The 22,781-nt window shown below is 45.9% G+C and overlaps 1 protein-coding gene across 1 annotated transcript in view; it reads right to left on the reverse strand.

Moving 5' to 3' along the window:
- Positions 1-22,444, reverse strand: part of SPON1 (spondin 1) — a 273,677-nt gene extending 251,233 nt beyond the window's left edge. Inside the window, exons 1-2 of the mRNA XM_022555726.3 lie at positions 21,925-22,444; positions 2,333-2,439 (exon numbers count right to left, since the gene is read on the reverse strand). Coding sequence (XP_022411434.1) covers positions 2,333-2,439; positions 21,925-22,162 — 345 coding nt within the window. The 5' untranslated portion in view covers positions 22,163-22,444. The remainder of the gene's footprint in view (positions 1-2,332; positions 2,440-21,924) is intronic.
- Positions 22,445-22,781: the final 337 nt, after the last annotated feature.

Consider the following 22,781-nt stretch of genomic DNA (forward strand, 5'->3'; position numbering starts at 1 on the left):
TAAAACGGCATCAAAGAAAGAAGCCATGTCCCCACTGGCCTAACTCAGGCATCATTTTGTGTGTGTGTGTGTGTTTATCAGAATATATATAAAATTTACCATTTTAACCATTTTTAAGTGTACAGTTCATGGCATTAAGTACATTCATCTGTTGAACAGGCATCACCACCACCTATCTCCAGAACTTTTTTCATCTTCCCAAACTGAAGCTCCGCATCTGTTCAATAATTCCGTTTCCCCCTGCCCCACATCCCCTGTACTTTCTGTCTCTATGAATTTGACGGCGTAGCTCATATAAGTGACATCAGGCAATATTTGTCGTTTTGTGCTTACTTACTTCACTTAGCATAATGTCTTCAAGGGTCATCCACGTGATAACATGTGTCAGAATTTCCTTCCTTCTTAAAGATGAATAATATTCCACTGTATGTACACACCACATTTTGTTTATCCATTCATCCATCAGTAGACATTTGGGTTGTTTCTGCCTTTCAGCTCTTGTAAATAATGCTGCTATGAACACGGCTATACACTATCTGTTCAAGGCCCTCCTTTCAACTCTTCTGCATATATACATCTAAGCATCATTTTAAAGCAGATAAATTTTGCTTGGGTGAATATTAAGATCACATTTCTCATCTCCCACCCCCCACTTTTCCCTTCTTAGAACTTTATCCCTCCCGACACTCAGGTACCCAGATCTCTCAGCTGCCCCAATCTTATAAATCATTCACACCTCCAGGTAAATTAGAACAACAAGAACAAGAGGAATATATTTTAGTGCTTTATAGGCTGAACGTATGCATGAATCTTCCTTTCCCTATAATGACAATCTTGCTGATGCACTGTCCAAACACACCTGGCCAGGAGCTTGTTCTGTACTATAGGGAAGACATGTAGTCACTGGAATCAGACACCTGAGGCAGAAGCCTGGCCTTACTATTTACTATTAAATCACTTTAGGTAAGTGATTTAATCTCTCTAGCTTCAATTTCCTGATCTATAAAATAGGGATAATAGTTCCTATCTACTTGGTTGCTGTGAGAATCAAACTAAGATAAGGTAAACTAATTAAATTAAGATAAACCAAGATAAGGTAAAGCACTTAACCAAGTGTCTGGCATACGGTGAGTACCCAACAAATATTGGTTGTATCCGGGTAACTCCTTCAGATACATGCCAAGGAAGTTCCTGACATCTAGGTCCATAGAAGCACATTACAATCATCGTGGAATTAACAGTTCCACTAGGCCAGAAGTCCAGAATCCTAAACTCTGGACATTTTTTTTAAATCACAGGATTCAAAACTACAACCTGCCCACAGGGGTTAAAGATATCTTTGGATGGGGAAGATATCTTGGGTGCTCTGTGGAACCCACAAATTGTACCAGAATCCCCAGCAGCCAGCTATGGGTGTAAGTATTCTTCCTGAGTTTTTTTTTTTTTTCCTTCTGAGTTTGCAAATGCCAGATAAAAATGGATTCCAGAACAATGGAAATTTGAGATGAAAAATGGTTACAGCAGATTTGGCCGCGCCTCCTCCTAGGATCGCCCCAGTCATTTTGGGACATGTTCTGACAACTTGCCGGCCTCTTTCTAAACCTCTGAGAGGGGGTGATGTTCCTGCCACTTCCCCTGGAAGAATATTCCACGGTGAAATATGACTCACTGGCAGGGCCCTTGTCTTTGAGATTCCCTTTCTTCTCCTGACCCACTTTCGTCTTGCTGTGCCCTTTTGTACAAAGTCAAACGAGGCCTCCCCTGGAAGAGGCTGCTCTGCAAGGACTGACATTTAAAGACCATTACCACCTCTTCAACTCGGCCCTGTTCATTTAGCCAAGCAAAGCATGTTTAGTTCTTTTAATCTTCCCTCATAAATCAATCTCTTCGTTCCCTTAATAGTCCTTCTCCCGTGCTTTGAACTCCCTCCAGTCTGGCCAGCCTAAGCTCTTGTTCCGTTTACACTTAAAAATTGCCAGTCGACTGAGAAATGGCTGCACAGGAAACACATCCGTGCCTCGGCAGGGTTCTCGGAGCTCCCACCACACTGGACTGTCTGCTGCCCAAGGTACTGTGAGCCCCAGAAGAGCCCTGCCTGGTGGCCAAGCCCCAAGGCCTTAAGGTAGGCGCGAGGCATTTGCTGCCTACTCCGTTACAGGTCTTTCCATGGACCTGGCTCACCCGACCAATGGTCAAGGGAATTGCATGAGAAGCCCCCTCAGATACCTGCCCCATTCCTTACCCTCAGCCTCCTCGATCTGGCCCACCTTTCACTTGGCATCTACCTACTAGAGCGACAGGGGTCCCTGGAAAAGCCCAGAAGGGGTCTTACCTGGAAGGTCCCGGCATGGTCTTCCTCCTTATCACCCTCTCTGTTCTCTTTGAGGGCGATCAATGTGAATCCTCTAAAGTAAGAGGGAGGGGCAGCTGAAAGTGTCACTGCAGAGACAGAAGAGAGCAGATTTTAAGCGTAAGAATCAGCTGCCTTCCATTCGTCAAACGGATAAACGCTGAGTTCCCCAACATCCCAGACCTGTGGGTAGCAGGGGCAGCTGTCAGTGGGAAAGGCTCATTCTGTAGAGTAGTGAAATTTCACCCTCTCCACCCAGCCCCCTCTCACATTTCAGAACCTACTAAACGTCTGAACTACAATCTCACTTAGGAATTCTTGAATCAACCAAGGCTGAGGGGAGCTCTCTCTCAGTAACCACAATTTGACAAAACTAGTCCCTGGTCAGCAACTCTAGTCTTGACAGTTATCTAATGTTACACTTCCACAGATCAGCTCAAGAGAGATCCAGCTGCTTGCAGCACAAACTCCTGTAAGATGTGGCAAAACACATTTCCTATTTCTTGTAGGTACTCAGCTAGAACACATTCCCAGCCTCCCTTGCAGTTTGGTCTGCTGGTGCCCCAGTCCTACCGGTGGAAAGTGTGAACAGACATGATGCATGCCACTTCCTGCCTGGCCCATCCAGACTTTCTACATGATTCTCCATTCTTCCTCTCCCATCTCTGCCTGCTGAATGCAGGAGATCCAGCAGAGGACTCTGATGCCCCAGGAGAAGGACGGTAGAGCCACAAGATGTAAGGAACCTGGGTTTCTGGATAACCACACAGATAATCACTCATGGACCAGAAACATCCATATTATACTTGGCATAAACTGGAAATAAACTTATATTGTGGGGAATTGTTTGTTACAGCAGTTGGAATTATGAACCTACTTTAAACTCTTCCTTCCCACATCGACCCAGAGAACTAGGTATTCATTGAAATCTAGCTCAGGGATCTTAGCAATGGTGTTTGCCCCTCCCTTTGTATCTACAATCCCCTGATGGAAATCCTTTATTGCAAATTTTGCACTGGATTGCAATGCTATTTTTACCACCCTTTTCCACTGGACTGTGAGTTAATGCTGGAGAGGAACTGGGTTTTCATTTTCTTTGTATCCCTATCACCTAGCACAGAGCCTGGCATCTAAGAGATTCAAGCTTCTTGAAACTGATGTAAATTGAGGTCTAAATTACTGCCTACATTAAAATGCTAAGATTCTTTAAACATAAAATTATAGACTATTAGTGCTATCCTAAGAATCCTCCATTCCAAGCCCTCTAATTTCACAAATAGGACACAAAGACACAGAAATGTCAACAGACACGCTGAAGGTAGTAAGACCACCCAGAGGCAGGCTTTGGGTCTGGCCCCCTCCCCAGTTTAACACTCCACTCATTGCTCTACATTCCTACATATATAGGAATATCTATAGTGTGTGTATTCCGTAAGTGTCGACTGTTTTCAAAATTTAAAACTCAATTCATTGAACCTATAGTATTTATGTGATTCTGATAAGCAACCCCCTGTTAAGGAGGGGCATTTAGTCTTCTAGTTTCAGTCCTAAAAATGAAACATTCCAAAAGTCCAAAACTTAAAACCACCATCTAGGAAAATTCGGTAATGGTCCGTGAGCCACCAACACAATGACATCTTAGAGAAGCACTTGGAGACAAAGACTGCACGTCTCATGCTGTGGTTAGCCAGTTCATCCCACAAAAGTGAAGGTGCACTCTGATTGGTGGCTACTGATGTCTATAAAAGGTCAGATAGAAAGGAAGGAAGAAAGGATGAGAAAAAAGCACAAAGAAGTAAAGAAGAGTAAGAAATGTGGTTGCACAGCAGTGGCAGGCAGAAAATGATGCTTATGATGTCAGGAGAAAGAACTGAGATCTCTGAGGGATAGACAGACAGCCCCACAGCAGTGGGAGGTTATCTAGGGTGGGGTGGGAGGGCTTTCAAGGCTATTCTACACAATTCTGGAGGAAGAGAAGCAGAGAACAAGAAGCAGACAGTAAAGGTGCTCTGCCCAGATCACCTCAAATTCCTCTGTACCACTGTAATGTGACCCTGGTGCTGATGTGCCTTTGCTTCCAGAGGCCAGCACCTGCAGCTCGTCCCTGGTCACTGGCGTCTGCTCTGCCTACTATGAAAGGCCCAGCTACCTTGCATCAGGTGATGACCATTCTGAGGGGTACCTGACACCTCGAAATGGCCCTGCAGAATCAGAGCTCACTGGGGTCATGGGCTGGCAAGGCTTCTTCCTCCCCGTCCCAGTTCCCCACTCCCTTATTGGCCTCCCCTGGAAGCATTTCCTTAATAAGTCAAGGGCACCCAAATCCTCACCTGAGAGTTTGTTATGGGGTTAAATTGTGTCCTCCCAAAATATATGTTAAAATCCTAATCCCAGGTTCCTGGAAATGTGATCTTATTTGCAAATAGGGTCTTTGCAGATGTAATTAGTTAAGATGAGATCATATTGGGTTAAGGTAATCCTAAGTCCAAGATGGCCAGTGTCCGTAGAAGAAGAGACATGGAGACACACAGGGAAGAATGCCAGGTGATGACAGAGGCAGAGATTGGAGTGAGGCATCTGCAGGCCAATGAACAGCAAGGATTGTCACCAGAGGCTGGGAGAGGCATGGAAGAAACTCCCTAGGAGCCTCCAGAAGGAACCAACTCTGATGACATTTTTTACTTTTTATTTTGCGGTACGCGGGCCTCTCACTGTTGTGGCCTCTCCTGTTGCGGAGCACAGGCTCCGGATGCGCAGGCTCAGCGGCCACGGCTCACGGGCCCAGCTGCTCCGCGGCATGTGGGATCTTCCTGGACTGGGGCACGAACCCGTGTCCGCTGCATCGGCAGGCGGACTCTCAACCACTGCGCCACCAGGGAAGCCCTCTGATGACATTTTGACTTCAGATTTTTAGCCTCTAGAACCGTGAGCAAATACATTTCTGTTGTTTTAAGCCACCGGTTTGTGGTTCTATACGTGGGAGCCCTAGGAAATGAATAATACCTGCTTCTGGGGAACCCAGCATAAGACAGACAGTCAATTTCTGCTGCACAGTCACTGCCTTCAGGCTACAGCTCAAACCCCATAGACTGATAGGCCCACAGACTCTGCCTTTCTGGAGAGCTTCAGCCACGTTTCCGTTCCCTGCCACACTGCATTTCAGTCCTGGGACTCGCTCACTGGCAGCTTCCTGAAAAGCCATATATCATTTCACCCTACAGTATTTTTTCTTTCCATATGCTATTCATATGCTTGGAATGTTCTACCTCCTCCATTCTTAGCAAACTTCTTTAGAAATCAGCTAAATTTTCACCTTTACTGTGATGTTTCCTGTTTCCTCTGACTTTCCCATCAAGACCTGGGTGCTCTTTTTCCCTGGACTTTGTTAAGATTAAAAATACCTATATAATGGGCCTAATAACAGCGTTTAACCTCAAAGTATCAGTGTAAAACATAACTAATGCACTAAAGTTCTTAAAATCATGGTTGGCAGATAATAGGCACTTATTAAATATTAGCTCTTATTATTATCAGTGATGAGATGATCACATTAAATCATATTTTGTGTGTAAGTATTTGTTTACCTATTTGTGAGTCCTTCAAAGACAAGAACCACATCTTAGCTCAGCACAGTGATTAGCACAGAGTTGATATGTAATTACATTTACTGAATCGTGTTAATGGACTGCTAGACTCAGGGTTGTAAAGATGTCAATTCTTCTCAAATTGATTTATAGATTTAGTGCAACTTACATTAAATTCGCAGCATGATTTCTGTGATATTGACAAGCCGTTTCTAAAATTGATGTGAAAATGCAAAGGGCCAAGAATACCTAAGGCAATCTGGAAAAAGAAGGGCAAGGTTGGATGGCTTCTATTCCCAGATATCGAGACCTATGCAGCTATAGAAATTAAGCCAGTGTACCATAACAAGGAAAGAAAAATAGGCCTGAATAGTTTGAGGTCCAGATAAAGTTCCACAAATATATGTGAACTTGATTTATCATTAAGGATATACAGCAGAGCAGTGGGGGAAAGAAGATATTTTCAATGACAACTAGGAAACCGTGTAAAAAAGGTGAATCTTGGTCTTTGCCTCACATATTTTCTTTTTTTTTTTTTCCCCCTGGTACGCGGTCCTTTCACTGCTGCAGCCTCTCCTGCTGCGGAGCGCAGGCTCCAGACGCACAGGCTCAGCGGCCATGGCTCACGGGCCTAGCCCGTGCATGTGGGATCTTCCCAGACCGGGGCACGAACCCACGTCCCCTGCATTGGCAGGCAGACTCTCAACCGCTGCACCACCAGAGAAGCCCTGCCTCACATCTTTCAGAAAATAAATTTCACATGGATTGTAGAGCTAAATGTGAAAAGTAAAACAATAAGGTTTTAGAAAGTAGCATAAGATAAAATATGAATGACCTTGGAGTAGGAAAGAGTTTTTAAACAGGACATAAAAAAAAAATACTGATGATAAAGAAGATGTGTAAATGGAATGGTGTCAAAATTTTGCTTATCAAAAGACACTGCTAAGAAAAAGTAAGCCATGGTGTGGAAGGAGGTATTTGCAATCCATTTAACCAGAAATGGACTTTTATCCAAAATATATAAATTGACTTTTATCCAAAATATATAAAGAACTCTCTAAGACCAATAAGGAAACGATAGAGAACCCAAAGAAAAAAAATAGGGAAATCACATGAACTAACACTTCACAGAAGAAGGTGCCCAAATGGCCAATAAAGATACGAAAAGGCACTGAACCTCATTTGTCAACAGGGAAATAAGAATTAAATCCACAATAAAATACTACTGCATTTCCACTAGATTGAGTAACCTTAAAAGGATTCACATTATCAAATGTTGTTAACTGGAACTCTCACACACTACTGATGAACTGAATATGAGCAATTTTCCCTGGAAAACTCTTCAGCAGCATTTACTGAAGCTGAGCTTATACATACCCTATGACTCAGTGTTGCCACCCTTAAATCAACAGAAATGCAGACATATGTGCATCAAATGACACCTATCAGATGTTCATAGTAACATTATTTGTTTCCAACTGGAAGCACTCAAATGTCCATCAGCAGCCATGGATATATAAGTTGTGGCCAGTCATAGAATTGAATGCCTTAGAGTAATGAAAATGAACAAATTACTTCTACCTACAACAACATGGGTAAATCTCACAAACATAATCTCGAGTGAAAGAAGACAGACACAAAAGAATACAAAAAGTATGAGGACATTTATATAAAGTTCAAAACCAGGCAAAGTAATCTATGATCCTAGGGGTCAGGTCAGTGCTTACAAGTGCGGGAAAGGGGAGGCAGTGCTGATTTGGGAGGGAACAGGGGTGCTTCTGGAGTTCAGGTCATGTTCTATTTCTTGATCTGGGTGCCAGCTGCATGAGTGTATTCAACAAGTGATAATTCACCAAGATGCATGATTTGTGAGCTTTTCTGTACGTAAGCTTTGTTTTGATAAGAATATTATTAAACAATGTTTCCGAATGGTAAGTAGGCATCTTTTTGTATATCTGTGCAGAGCACTTAAAGGGCTACCCATAAACTCGGCTTCCTGGAATGATGCGTTCCTGGAAATTCTAGAAAACTAAAGTTCTACTCTACCTTATTAAATACAACGCAGAAGATGAAGGCTCTGGGGGCTGAACTTGTGTGGTGTCAAGCCATAATTATCAGTGGTGATGACTGTGTTACACCGTATAATTTGAAGGAAGAGAGGAGACCCTATCTCTCTAGAGAAGGCCATTATATGAATCTCTCCTGAAAGGAACAAATGTGCAGCGTGTTCTGAGTCCCAGTAATGACTGAAGATGGCTACTTGGCAATAAATAATAGAATCTTCTCTCTAGTGACTCCTGCCAAGTGCCTCCCAAAAGAGGCCATTAAGAGACCCAGGAAATTCAAGAAAAAAGCTTATGAAGGATTAAAATAAAATTTAAAAAAGGTCCGTTTGGAGCCATCCTGTGAGCACAGACGGGGAACAGGTTAAAAGCAAAGATTTCAGATTAGAATCCTAGAGCCACCACTTATTAACTGTGTGACCTCTGGTGAGTTATCTAACCTCCCCGTTTCCTCATTTTTTAAAAAATGAGGTTCACGATGTTACCTTTCTATAGGAATGCAGAGATGACTGCATTTACCACAGCGCCTGGCACATATAAAGGATCCAGAATTGTAAAGGACGATGATGGTGGTGCTGGTGATGTTGAGGATGAAGACGGTGATCAAAACGATGATGGTGATGCTAAAGATCATGATGCTTAGCTAGCTCATTAACAGACAATGAGTTTCAAAAAGCTGGCCCTTGGGGACAATGTTTGAACCTCCAGAGAAAAACTCTAGTAGGTGCCAGTGTAGGACCACTGATGGGACTGCAGCAGAGATCGCTGTCTTTGGGGATGATGGTCACAGGGCCAGGTTAGGGGGAGATTTGGGTAAGTCCTTATAATGAACTGAGTATTCTTGCAGTGGCTCATACCATAGACAGTGAGCCCCGTGAGGGTGTCTCAGCCCCTCCCACCCCCACATGATATAGCTTTTCAACACGCCTTTCTTCTTCTTGAATACCTCTCACCAGTCTTAATTAAATACTTATTTGTGAATTACTTGTTAAATGCTGGTCTCCCCTAATCACTTGTAAGCTCTGTGAGAGCAGAGACCAAGTCTGTCTTGAACTATGCCTCTGGAGACACAGAGAGAAAAGACCCAGCCTCTGCCTTCTGGGAGCACACAGCCTAACAGCTGGGAGAAAAGGACACATCGGCAGGTATTTTTATAACATACAACGGGTGTTACGGAGGTATGAATGAAGTGCTCTGGGATCCCAGAGGAGAGAACATCTGAGTCTACTAGGGGAGTTAAAGGAGACTTCAAGGAGGAGGTGGCATTTGAGCTACAAATTGAATGAGGTATAGGAGTTTGTCCAGTGGACAAGAGGAGCAATACCATCTCAGGCAGAGGGAAAGGCATGGTGGGCCAGTCTTGGCCTTGGAAACCAGAAGCAATTCTGTATTTCATTAGTTGCAAGCTGGGAGGGAAGTGTTATAAGAGGCTAGGGGAGGAAGGTGAGAAGGCGCGAGATAGCAGGGCTTTGAAGACTTGTGGCTGAGAAGTGCAGATACCACCCTGGAGGTGACGAGGAGGCACTGAAGGGTTTGAGTTGGGGAGTGTCGTATTCAGGTTTGTGTTTTAGGAAGATCAGGCTAGAAGCTGTGTGATTATTGGATTACAGCCTTTCCCTAAAAACCGGCTCAGTGGCAAGGGCCTCTCTGGCCTGTCTGTATGAGGACTGATGTTTCACACAGGAGCCTGACCTCAAATCTCCACCAAACGTGGAGTTCTCCCCTCCTTATTATAGGAACACATGAGTCCCACCTATTTCCCAAATAACTTTCTGAGCCCTTCAAATGCTGGTTTGTCAACCATGTAACATAAACTCCAGTGCCTCTGCTATGCCCATTGCCATCACTGGATCTTTTCTAGGGCCATCACCCTCCCCGCTCTACCTCTGGGTTTCGGACCCCTCCAGACCCAGCCTCAAGGAGAAGGTCCTGAACCAGATCCCAGTTCCATTACAAGGCCAGCCCCTGCCATCCACCTGCTATATGTTACTGAGATGCCCAGTCTTCCCGCCCCACGCATCAACCACAATGAACTTGAGCTTCTGCCTTAACTTGTAACATGGGATTAGTTATAAGGACTGCTGGAGCATTACATAAGCCATGGTGGTCCCCTCCCAACTCTGCTTAACTTGTGGAGCTCTGGGCAGCTGCAACTCACTTGCATACCTTACTTAGAAATTGGCAATTCAGCCCACCCAGCCAGGAGCAGGCAGGAGAAGATGCTGGTGACAGGCTGGCAGATAGGAAGGCAGGGCTAAAAGTCCAAGGGCGAGCAAGTGCATGTGGTGAGGGTGGATTATGCTGTTCGCTTGGATGAACTTCCTCAGTGAATGCTCCCAGCATTCCCCAGAAGAGATGAAATACCTCTCATTCCAGATTAAAGATCATGCATATTTAAAGTTGTAAGGGCTGTACCTATAGATGTACAATGGATGTAGCTAACAGACCTGCGTTCAAATTCCTCTCTGTTTACTACGTGTTACCTCGGACTAATTATTTAACTTCTCATTACCTCAGTTGACAATCTCCTGTAAGATGGCAGTAACAGTACTTCTATTGTTATCCTAACAAGTAATGAATTAATATTTGTAATAGTAAGTATAAATTTGGCTAAATTAATAAAATATATTTAAAGATCAATGAGTCTCCGCTCTAAAGTAGGGATCATCGTTATCATTTCATGCATTTGTCATAAGGACTAAATGAGATAAGGTATATGAAGCACATTGCAACCATTCAATAGAAGTTCATTCTTTCCCCCATGTGCTCTCTCATCATGGATTAGCTGGGAACCAGGTAAATGGGCCCTGAGCTAACCAATACGTGGCTGGGAAGAGGAATAGATGGGAAGAATACTCCTGAGGAATTGGAGATATGTCAGCCAAGAGAATGTATCTGGGGGAGGGTAGGAAGTTCTAAGGAACACATGCTGTCTAGGACCCCCACACCTTCCCTTACACTGACCATGTGATCTTTGGGGCTGCCAATCACAGTCCCCCTTCTCCCTCCTGAAATAGCAAGTCATAGAAGTGACTGTGACCCAGATGCAGTCTATCTCCATATCGTAATGTACCCCATTCCCCTGGGTATGTCATCCAAGCTGGGCCAATCAGAATCCTTCCCTGGGATTTTTCAGCTTGGAAGTAAAGGGGGAAAGGCTTTTGTTTCAGTTACAGAACTGAAAGTCTTTTCACTGAAGGTTGTTGACAGCTATCTTCCCTGGCACTGGGAGAAAGTTTATCTGCAGTAAGAAAAATTGTGCCACCACATAAAAACACAGCCAAGAGGTAAAGGATGGAAGGAGAGACAGAAGGTAAAAGGAGTGAATGGAAAAAATGGAGAGGAAAGGAGAAAGGGAGAGGAAGAAAGAAAAGGAGGGGGGGAGGGAGGAGGGAGGAGGGAGGGGGGGAGGGAGGGAGGGAGGGAGGGAGGGAGAGAGAGAGAGAGAGAACTTTGTTCAAGTCCCTAGATCCATTTATACCTGAAGCTGGCCAGATCCACCCGTGGGCTTTCCAAATATAGGACTCAATAATTCTATTTTTTGCTTTAGTTAGACTTTGTTCCTGTCACTTGCAGTGGAAAGACTCCTGACTAATTTTGGAACAAAGAAAATAATTCTGCCTAGACTGTAAGATTCATTATCAGGCTAAAGAAACAGTACTTGCGACTAAACTGAGGTGGCTGACCAGCAGGGTGGCCGTTAGTATTTAAGTGCCACTGAGGTAACAGAAAATCAGTTGACTTCAATACTATTTTAATTAGATGTCAGCTTTGGAGCAAGATTTTAAGGGATGTCAGAATGCTCTGTCCTAAGCCCTGACCTGCTCATCACTCTTACCAACTTCTTAGCTAAAGCCTTCTAAGGCTTGCTTGTCAAAACTGTGGATAATCCAAAATTAGACTATGTGGATAGGTCATTCAGTGACAGAATCCAGATTCATGAATGGTTGACAGCTACCGTGATGGACCCAAATACGCTGGATTAAGTCTAATGGGGAATCATGTCAAAGCTTATGTTCTAGGACCAGTTTCACTAGTACAGGGAAAGGAGGGCGGCAAGCCTTCCCACCAAATCACAGGAATTTTTTGCTGGCTGCAAGCTCAGTGTGATTCCAGAGTACAACACAGCTGCCAAAACAGCGAGCACAAGACCTGGCAAGCTTAACACAAACACGGTGTCCAGAACAAGGGAGATAATCATCCTGCCATGTTCCACCCTGATCAGAGCACATCTGGAGTCCAAGGTGCAAGGGAATAAGGAAGAGTGTCCTACAAAGAATGGTTGAAGAAAGCAGGGCATTTTAATCAGAAGAGAAGTCATAGTACCTGTTTCTTCACAAACATCTCAAGGGCTGACATATGGCCAAGGGGAAACCTTATCTGCTGGACTCCAGAGGATAGAACCCGGGGTGATGAGTGGAAGTTACACGGGAGGCAGTCTTTGGCAGCAGAGATGCACAACAAGGTCGCCTTAGCTCAGGCTCTGCTGATCTGCGAGGGTTGTCACCTAGAGGAAGCTCACAGCTCTTCCCTCCCCACCACTCCTCGGCCAAGGCAGGGGAATGTCACCACTGTGTTGGCTCTGAGGACATGCCATTGGCCACTGTGTTGACAGAAACAGGATAGGGCAGTGATGTGACCAAGTATGTGGGACTAGGAGGCTGGGGGTGAGGCTGGGAGAGATGGGGGTGGGGAAGCACATTCACAGAGAAGTGGCCACCTTTTGGCCACCTTCTCTTTGTGTCTCACCATCTTGCTTTTAAAAAAAAAGAAAAAGAAAGAAAGAATATAGATTCCTGGAATCCAGCTCTTTGTTGGGGTGAAGCCAGTGAAGATATATATATATATTTTTTAAACTTTCCAAGTGATTCTTACGCATAACTAGGTTTGGAAATCACACAAATGACTCCACAAAGAGCTGCTTCCAGGGAAAGTCACTTTAATAACTGGTGTCTACGCTTGATGGATCAACAATCCCCTCTGCCCTATTCTCCACGTAATCAGAGTCAGTGTCTGAGGCTGGCAGCTCCTTCCCTTTGCTCTCTTGCCTGCTGTCCTTGTGCTCTTCACCTCTGAACCATCAACGATCCCGCTTCCCACCATGCATATGACTGCCAATCTCTTCGCTTCCAACAGCCTTCACCCTGGACCCGGACTGTCTACCTGCCCTCAGCCTCCACCCAATGCCCCCAGGGCACTGAGTGAGCATCCTTTCTCTCTGCTGCCACCACATGGAGATCCTTGCCATCTGTCCCCATTCCTTGGCCTCACCTCCCTCTGGCGGAGGGAGAAATGCTTTCCCTTCCTTCCATCCAGCTCCCTTAGAGGGAGATCTCACTTCTCTCTTTTAGAGGGGTTCTCGGGGTTTAAATGATACATTCACTTTTCGATAAATAATGATTCAGTGCCTGTGATGGCCACACGCTCTTTTGGGTGCTGGCAATAAAACGGCAAATAACAAAGGCGAAGTCCTTGCTCCCAGAAAGCTTGTATTCTAGCTCGAGGAGGCAGATGATAAAGATCATTTCAGAGAGTGGTTCAGGGGTATGAAGAAAACAAAACCAGGCCAAGGTAATGAGAAACATAAACTGGTGGTCAGATTTAAAGAAATAACATCTTTAAAGATGTTTAAAGAAATAACATCTGAGCTGAGACTCAAAAGACAAAGAGTGAGCCAAAGATCTGGGGCAGAGCATTCGAGGCATGGAGAAAAGCATATACAAAGGCCCTGGGGTGGGAATGAGCTTGGTGTGTTTGGAAAATTCAAAGGTCAGGGTTGCTGCTGTGAGGAGAAGAAAGAAAAGGAGGAAAAGAAAATGAAGAAGAAGAAGAAAAGGAGGAAGGGGGGAAGACGAAGAGCATCAGAAGAGCTTCCTGTAGCACCTAGAATCCCCATTCAGTTCTTCCCACCTGTCTGAGTCTGCCCACCTCCCCACACTCCCATCCCCCACACACAATATTTTGTGCTCGCAGCCCTTCCCTGTCCTTCCCCCTCTCACCTAGTCTGTGTTTGCAAATATCTGAACCACAACTGTAGACAGGATTCAAGTTATTTCCCGTGGGTCTCCTAGACCTCAGCAAATCAGTGGATGTGAGCAGGCCCCTGTTTAAAGTTTCCCTCAACTTTTCACGGCAGTTTTGAATAGTCTGTGCAAGTTAGAAGCCTTGTCTATGTAGAGCTCACAAAGGTCTTCTTGTAGTGTTACCTAAATCCTTACCTTTCCTATCCTAGCCTCAACTCCAGCCCAGCCAAGACACCTAGTAAAAATGAGCTGGCTAGCCACACAGAAAGCTTTACGTGACGTAGTGAGCTCTCTGCCACTGTAGGTGCTCCAGAGAGGTGCATATGACAGGAACCAGACACAACTGCACACCATCAGAGAAAAAACAGAGAAAGGAAATAATACTTGAGATCATATGGGCCACTTGCCACTGTGTTCAATACACGCATGCATGTGTGAATGTGACAGTCACGAGCTGTGACTCTGGGTTCCCTTAGTCCATCAGATAGTAAGTATTTCGTACTTGTCATGTCAGTGTTTAAGGACCAACAAACCAATGGTTTTATCTAGTATTCAACTGAGGAAACGCTGGTCTCTTCCAATGCTGGGGGAAAAAATAGAAGTGCTGGACTTATTGAGAAATGTCAGTTTGTTTCTATTCCCCACTAACAGATCTATCTGCTGGGGCACATAAATAAGGCTAGATTGAATCTAGTATCCATGTGATTGTTTATGTAAAATTGCAAAGGATTTTTAAGGAATAATTTTGACTTATGTGGTTTTTGCTTTCCATAGTGCCTCTTGACTCTAATCCTCAAGTAATGTGAGACTCCTCTCTTGAAAAAGAATATATATATATATATTCAGTTAATATGTATTAGCTGAATCACTTTGCTGTATACCTGAAAGTAACGCAACATTGTAAATCAACTATACTTCAATTTAAAAATTTTTGATCTCAGCAAATTTAGTAAATTCCAAAGCAGATTAAGAGCACTTATTTTAAACTAATCTTAATAAAACAATGCATGATCAATGGGATCTGATTTGGGGGAACTTATCTATTCACTAAGAGAATGAGAATGATAGTCTTCATTAAGACTTTAAAACTAAAAAAGAATGGGACTCCTCTGTAAAATTATTTCTTTCTCATTCTAAATGTATATCCCAGTGAGGTTTTTTCTTTTCTCTTAATTTCTTTCTTCTCCTTCCCCTCCTTTCTCTCCTCCTCCTTCTTCCCCCTCTTTTCCTTTTTCCTCTCCCTCTCTTGCATTTTCTTGCTTTATCCACTTCTTCCTTCATTCCTTCCCTTCCTTGCTGCTTCCTTGAGGAAGGGTGAGACCGAGGAAGAGGGTGAGACAGAGCAGGCTACTCGGACACACTGGCCCCTTATTTCTCCTCAGTATGAACCCTATCAACACACCACACACGCGCGTGCGTGCACACACACCTACATCAACACTTCTTCCCCTACTGATTCATTTAGCAGGAATATCAACTCACATGCTGTTGAGAAGACCCACCTGGACCACCTATCACTGAGAAAGAGAACATGAAACATTGTTTTTACATGACTATGCATTAAAACATGTGACAGAGACGGCTAACTGCCCCTCCAAATCCATTTTCACCTTCATGCTTTTGAAAAATAAATCCCTCCCCAAAGTTTTCACTGGCCATGTGGCTGCCCAGCTAAATGCTATCTTTCCCAGGCTCCCTTGCATCTAGGTGTGGCCATGGGACCAAATTCTTAGCAAAGGAGTGTGTTTGAAAGTGCTGTGATTTCTGGGTCACATCACTAAAAGAAAGCTGCTTGCCTCTACTTCCTTTCCCCTCTGCATGCTGACTGGAACTCAGATGTGTTGGTAGTGAGCTGGCTGTCACCATGGTGATGAGGACAACTCCCAAGAACAGTGCTGTCCAATAGAAATAAGCTCAAGCCAGGGGGAATTCATTTTACTTGTTAACAAGTAGCCGGTAGGAATAAATGTAAAACAAGTAAAATTAATTTTAACAATATATTTTATGTAGCCTACTATATACAATTATAACTTCAACATGTAATCAATATAAAATATTATTAATGAGAAGCTTATTCTTTTTTCATACTAATTATTCAAGAACCAGTGTGCATCTTACGCTTACAGCACAACTCAGTTTGGACGAGCCACATTTCAGGTACTGTGACTTGTCACTCTGTGACTGCAGAGTGCTAGAAGATGGTAGAGCAACAAGATGGAAGGAACCTGGGGTACTGATTGACCTTGTGGAACAAGCCACCCATCATCTTGGATTTCCCATTTATCTCTTGTTTAAAACACTGTATTTTGGGGTCTCTTTGTAACAGGAGCTTAGCCTGTATCCTGACTAATACAAGATGGTAAGTGTTTTTTTTTTTCCCTGCAGAAATTGGTATCGACCTACATCTGACATTCTGTATAACAAGCTAATGGCATGTTTGCAAACATATCAGCAATTATAGCCCATTGTTCCAGTTGAGTCAGCCAGCTGGAATGGAACAACTTAACTGTGTATGGGAAGTACACAAGTTTAAAGCCTTGAAAAATTCCAACTTTTATGCTTTCATTTTACTGTATGTTCTGTTTTCTTTTTGGTTTCATAAAACTCAAAGCAACAATCCCCACAACTATTAAGCATGTAGATATGCATGCATCTTTTAATTTTTATTATCTATTTGAACTAAATACTTATGAAAAGGGAGCACAAGTTAAAAAATTAAAGTTACCTAATAAAAAAAGAAAAGAGGAGAGGTGGGGGGTCACTTATAATTAATTACAGTTAATCATAAGCAGTGCTTAATTAAAAAAAAAAAACACTAGATAAGAAATAGTTTATTTAAAAGACCTTATCCAGCCTAAATTTTTCAGATTCTACATGTATACTTTTCAAACATATAATTTTACAGGCATATAATATATGCATATAAAAACAAAACAACAGTCAAATTAGGGTTTTTTATTTTCAATTTGTTTCTGTTTCCCCACAAACAAAAGGAATTGGCTAAAGATTGGCAAAGGTTCTTCGTGTTTCTAAATTAATCTTCTGGTTTATGGGGAAATGCAACACTGAAGTCTATAAAAAGAAAATGTAAATAAGGACCCATCACTTCATATTTTGTGTCCCAAGATATGTCAATTATTATTTTTTTTTTAAAAATTTATTTATTTTATTTTTGGCTGCGTTGGGTCTTCATTGCTGCACGCGGGCTTTTCTCTAGTTGTGGCAAGCAAGGGGCTTCTCATTGCGGTGGCTTCTCTTGTTGCGGAGCATGGGCTCTAAGCACGTGGGCTCAGTAGTTGTGGCTCACGGGCTCAGTAGTTGTGACTCACGGGCTCTAGAGCACAGGCTCAGTAATTGTGGAGCATGGGCTTAGTTGCTCCGTGGCATGTGGGATCTTCCCAGACCAGGAACGGAACCTGTGTCCCCTGCATTGGCAGGTGGATTCTTAACCACTGCGCCACCAGGAAAGCCCTGTCAGTTATTATCTTGATTTTCTATTGCTGTTTTCCTTCAACAAAGACAACATCTAGAAGGCTGAGGGTAGCTGGGTGAATTCAGTCTACTCCTAATTTATTTTATTGAGTCAGCGTAGGAGACTGGTTAAGAGCAGAGATTCAGGAGTTAGACATCCCTAAGTCTGTATCCTGACTCCACTGATTATAGCTGTGTGACCATGGGCAAGTTACTAAACCTCTCTGAGATTTAGTGTCCTCATCTATAAAATAAAAATAATAAACTGCCCCAAAGTACTGGAAGGAATAAGTGAGATGCGTAGGAAGTACTTAACACAATATCTCATCCAGTGCTAGCTGCCAAGTATTTTTCTATTTCCAAAATAAATAATGATCTCATAACATTACATACATATGTGTGTGTATGTGTGTGTATATATATATATATATAATATATATATATATCCTACTGTATGACAGTTTCTTTTGACATGGATTATTTCTAATTCTCATAGCTATGCTGTGGGTGGTGGGAGAAGCAGCCTCATTTTACAGTTGGAGAAACTGTAGCTCAGAGAGGTAAAGCTCCTGCCTGAGGTCACACAGTGAATGTGTGACTGAGCTGAAGTAGAAACAGACCCAGCCAACATCAAAGCCTGTGTTCATTCTACCAGGTGGAGATGGGACACTCTGGAACACACATTCTTATGGCAGTGTGCGCCCCAAAGAGAGACAAAGAAAAAGAAGGCAAAGCAGTTTTGGAGGTCTCCAAACCTCCCGGTTTAGAATAAATCCCTCAATTATGCTTGAAGTTGGACAAGTTTTTGTAATCTCAACTGGACATTCTTTCCCCATCAAGTTCCTTGAAATTCCCCTTTAAAGAGCATCTAGGAAAAGCCACTCTCATTAGCCAGGGTCTGGCTTTATTTTCCTAATAAACAGACCTTTGGACAGACAAAAGAGCCTCTTTTATTTTCAATCAATTCTTGAACATTTCAGCTGATTTTCTTCTATTTGGCTTGAAATTGGGATCTGGGAATGGCTGGTCCTGCAAATTGTCCTCTTACAAGGGAAGTCCCTTGAGAATCCTCAACTTGTTATTTTTAATCACTGTAATCTCTTTTTCAAAGGAGGCCATGGTCAGAAACAGAACAGGCCTTTCAGAGCTTTCTAAAGCACAATTATTGCAGAGGGAGGGGTATTGGGGGGAAGAGGGAGGGAGAGTAGAGAGATGTGGTGGGAGAGAGAAGGCAGTCAATATAGTACTAACAACTTGGAAAAAGGCTGAATCATCATCTCAACTGGATCCTGGCTGTTGAGAAGAAACCCCATGTTTCAATATATTTCTTAATAGTGACCATTTTATTCCGGTCTAGAATACCTAAAGGATATGCTGGGGTGGGGGGCATGGAGAGCAGAAGCTCTTTGGGGATGAACTAGAATACTGAGGACAAAGGTTTGCCGCAGGAAAACAAGCCATTGATTCCAACGATTGTGAGGGGCCCTAATTCAGGAAAAAATAAAACAGCAAACAGAACACCAGGGGAATGTTAATTTCCACAGCCCTAAGTCAATACCTAGAGCAGAATGTATTAGATTTACTTCTAATGTAACTATTCTAAGAAAGTATAAGCCAACAGAAAATGTCACAAACTAGGCCAGTGCCCTTTTCTTCCTAACTTTGAGTGGCAGAATCAGGTTTGCTTATCGCAGAGTATTTACTCAGAGGACCTTAGCATGGTTCCTGTAAGATCTTTCGTTCAGGATCTCTCAGTCACCAGAAAGGAGATAAGATGACTGCCCACCAACGGCCTGAGTCGGATGTCACAGTCCAAAGGCTAACTTTTTAGGCTGGAATAACCTATAAGGTGAAAGCCTAGTGTTCCCCTCCCTACTAGCCCCAGTTTCCACCTGCTGGCAGTGGATACTTGGGCAGTCATGGAACCTCTCTGTCAATGTGAATCCCAGATGCATCTCTGTCTCAGTGCTGGGGCCACTTGCTGCCAGTGCTTGGACAAACTGGGAGGATTCAAGTGGGAAAAGAAACCCAGAAGGACTCATGGCCTGCACAGCAGACTAGCCTGAATTACCCAAAAAAGAAATCCTCCCAGGACTTCCCTGGCGGTCCAGTGGTTAAGACTGTGACTCCCCACTTCCACTGCAGGGGGCACGGGTTCAATCCCTGGTCGGGGAATTAAGATCCCACTTGCCATGCAGCGCAACCAAAAAATTAAAAAAAGGAAAAAAGAAATCCTCCTGGTCCTAAACGAGGAATAGTCTAAGGCAAGCCTCAGGATATGGAGAAATTATTCATTCATTCATTCAATTATTTCATGAGGACCGAGGTAACTGGCATTCACTGGTAGACTGGGTGAAAGGAGTGCTGAATAAACCTACTTTTTAAACGCATGCACACACACACACACACACACACACACACACACACACACACACACACACACACACACACACACACACACACACACCCCAGAAACCAATCTGACCAGGCACATCCCTCCATTATTAAACCATTAGGGCCCCATAGCCAACTCAAACTAGCACATATTGGGGGCCCGCTGTAGCTCAGGCATGCTCATCTTTATGCACTCATTCACTCCCTGCAACCGCCCAGGGTGGTTGGATAAAGAGCTGTTTTCAAGAGCCGGGAAACAGGTTCAGATAAATTAAAGGACTTGCACAAGGTCACACAGCTACTAAACCCTGGTCCACCTGACTCCAGAGCCACCTCTTTCCCTGCCACGTGGAGCTGGGACAGTTTTCCTAGGGAACCCAGGCCCTCGGGTTGGGGGAGGGCTGAAGAGGCCAGCGGAGTTACGCCCACTTCCCTCCAGTCCACGGAGAGGACTGGCTGCTTCCCAGCTCGGAGGAGAGGCTGCGGCCGCTCGTAGGTTCGGCTCTCAGGGCAGCCCAGCCAACCCGCCGCCAGCTCCCCGGGGCTGGGCCGGGTGCCCTCCACCCCACCCCGCCCGTCTCCGCGGAGTACCCAGCATCCCGCCGAGCTGTGCTGGCTTGCAGGGGCTGCCGGCCAGCTGCTGAGCGCATCCACGTGCAGGCTATGCCGGGAAGCCCGCTCTGGGTAGCTCCAGGTGGAGAAAGTCGGGAACACGAACGCAGGGAAACGGAGGAAGCGTTCTGAGAAGGTTCTGGTCGCCTGTGTGGCCCGGGCGCCCGCTGACACTGCCCCAAACTTTCTCCAATATTGTTCCCATTGCTTCTTCCCGAGATGCTTAGGAACCGGGAAAGTGGGGATGGAAGAGCACCCCACTCGGTGCCCCAAAGCCCCTCTCTTCCTGCTTGACCCTAGAATTGACTTTTGAAGGGGCAGGGGTGAAGGGACACGCGCCCTGTCACTCCCCGACCGCGGGGCCCCGGTGAGGCCAGGCAGGCTTCTTTCCCTGCCCGACATCCTGGCTCGCGACTGGAGAAGGGCAGCTGCAGCACGGGGAAAAGATGTCTGGGGAGATGACCCGGCTGAAGAGAGGGGCGGTGGGCCCTGGGGATGGCGTAAGTGATCTTCAGGTCTGTGCGGGTCGAGCTGCCTGTCCTGCTTGGGAGGCGCTCACTTGCTTGGACATCCCCTCTCTGCGCTCCCGAAAGCCGGCTCTCAGCTGAGGAGCGTAGGAACGGCATCCCTGGGGCACTGAGACTTGGGGTTGCGGGAGCCAAGGTCCCGGCCCCCAGGGAGCAGGCCTCGGGAATCCGGGCTTCCCTTCCGTCTTCATCGGATTCCCTTTCCCTGTCCAAAACTACCTAGAGCTCCCTGTCCACTGGGAGCCTGTCCTAGAAATCCAGGGTCTTCTCCCTCGCCTGGAACCATCGGAGAATAATTTGGAGTTCTTTTCAGGGAACCTTCCGAAACGCATCTGGCTCCTCTCCCCTCCTCCTCGTGCCCTGGGACCAGCTAAGGTAGAAGCCGAAGTCCCTTCTCCTGTAGGGATCTGTCCGGGGAAGCTGGAGTGACCATCCCACTGGGGACCGGTCAGTGAGAAGCTGGTTTCCTTTCTTTCAGGGATGGGAGTGGGGAAAGCCGGAGTCACCACCTTGCCTGGGACCCGACTAAGAGAAGCCAGGGTCCGCTCCACTCCAGAGACGGATCTGGAGAAAGGCGAGTCTCCACTTCTCTCCTGGAGCCGGCGGGGGAAGAAGCCAGGTTCCCTCCCAGCCAGGCCAGAGTGACGCGTCGCTCCGCTACAGCCCATGCCCGGGAACCGCGCGTCAGACGTGGGGGCTGCATCTCCTGGCTGTGGCCCGCGACGGCCCCGGACACTGGCTCGGGTCTAAAAGGGCTGAGGGCATCTAGGACAGAAGGGCCCTTACCGGGCTGCGCCCGCACTGTGCGCCTGAGAACCGTGCGCCCTCCTCCCGCACCGCGCGGTCGGCGCCCTCCGGGGGCCGGGTCCCGCGCCCTCAACGCCACGCAGGGCCACTTACCGCGGTAGCTGGTTCCCGGCTTGTAGAAGTCAGGGTCGCCCTCCACACGGAGGCTGAACTCGGTGTAGCCCTCGCGCCGCGTGCCCTGGACGCGCAGGATGCGGCTGCAGTAGCCCTCCGACTTGGGCACTTTGTCCAGGGTCTCGTCGGAGAAGGCCAGCGCCGCGGCCAGAGGCAGCGCCAGGGCCAGCAGCGCTGGACTCCGGCTCAGTCTCAGGGACGCCGCGGATAGCCTCATCCTCGCGGGCCCCCAACTTTGTGCCTCGCCGCCGGCTCGCCACGCGACTCCTGCTCGAAGTGGTCCCCGCGGAAGCGCGACCTGGCAGAGCCCGGGCGGAGAGCGGAGCTCGGAGCCGGCGCTGGCGAGCGGGAGACCTTGCCGCCTCGGCTTGGCGGCTGCCGAGCTGCGCTGCGCTGCGCTGAGCTGAGCCGAGCGAGCCGAGCAAGCCGAGCAGCGCGAGGAAGGGAGGGCGGCGGAGGAGGAGGAGGAGGAGGAAGAGGGAGGGCTGATTTTGCCCAGATCCCCGAGCGCAGCGCTGTTTTGTTTCCGCGCTGGCGATTAGCGGCGGGGCCGTGTTTATTTTGCGACGCTGGATTCCCAGGGTCTGGCGAGGAAATCATAGGGTACAGGGACACTGCGGACTCTGTCCCACCACCAAGGAGGCTGCTGCCCCAACCCCCTGGACCCTGTGGAGGAGGGTGCTCTAAGGAGGGAAAGACTGAGAACTTTTGCTGCACACCTACTCTGTGTCTGGCAATATTCTGGGCGGTTTACTTACTATATCTGCTCACATTTTCCACTCTCGCTTCACACAATAAACGTGACATTACTTTCACTCATTCGGCCAGTTAAGGCA

The sequence above is a fragment of the Delphinapterus leucas genome, chromosome 7, assembly GCF_059928025.1.
Source record: "Delphinapterus leucas isolate spDelLeu-1000000601 "Yukka" chromosome 7, BTC_Dleu_Yukka2, whole genome shotgun sequence".
Taxonomy (NCBI): domain Eukaryota; kingdom Metazoa; phylum Chordata; class Mammalia; order Artiodactyla; family Monodontidae; genus Delphinapterus; species Delphinapterus leucas.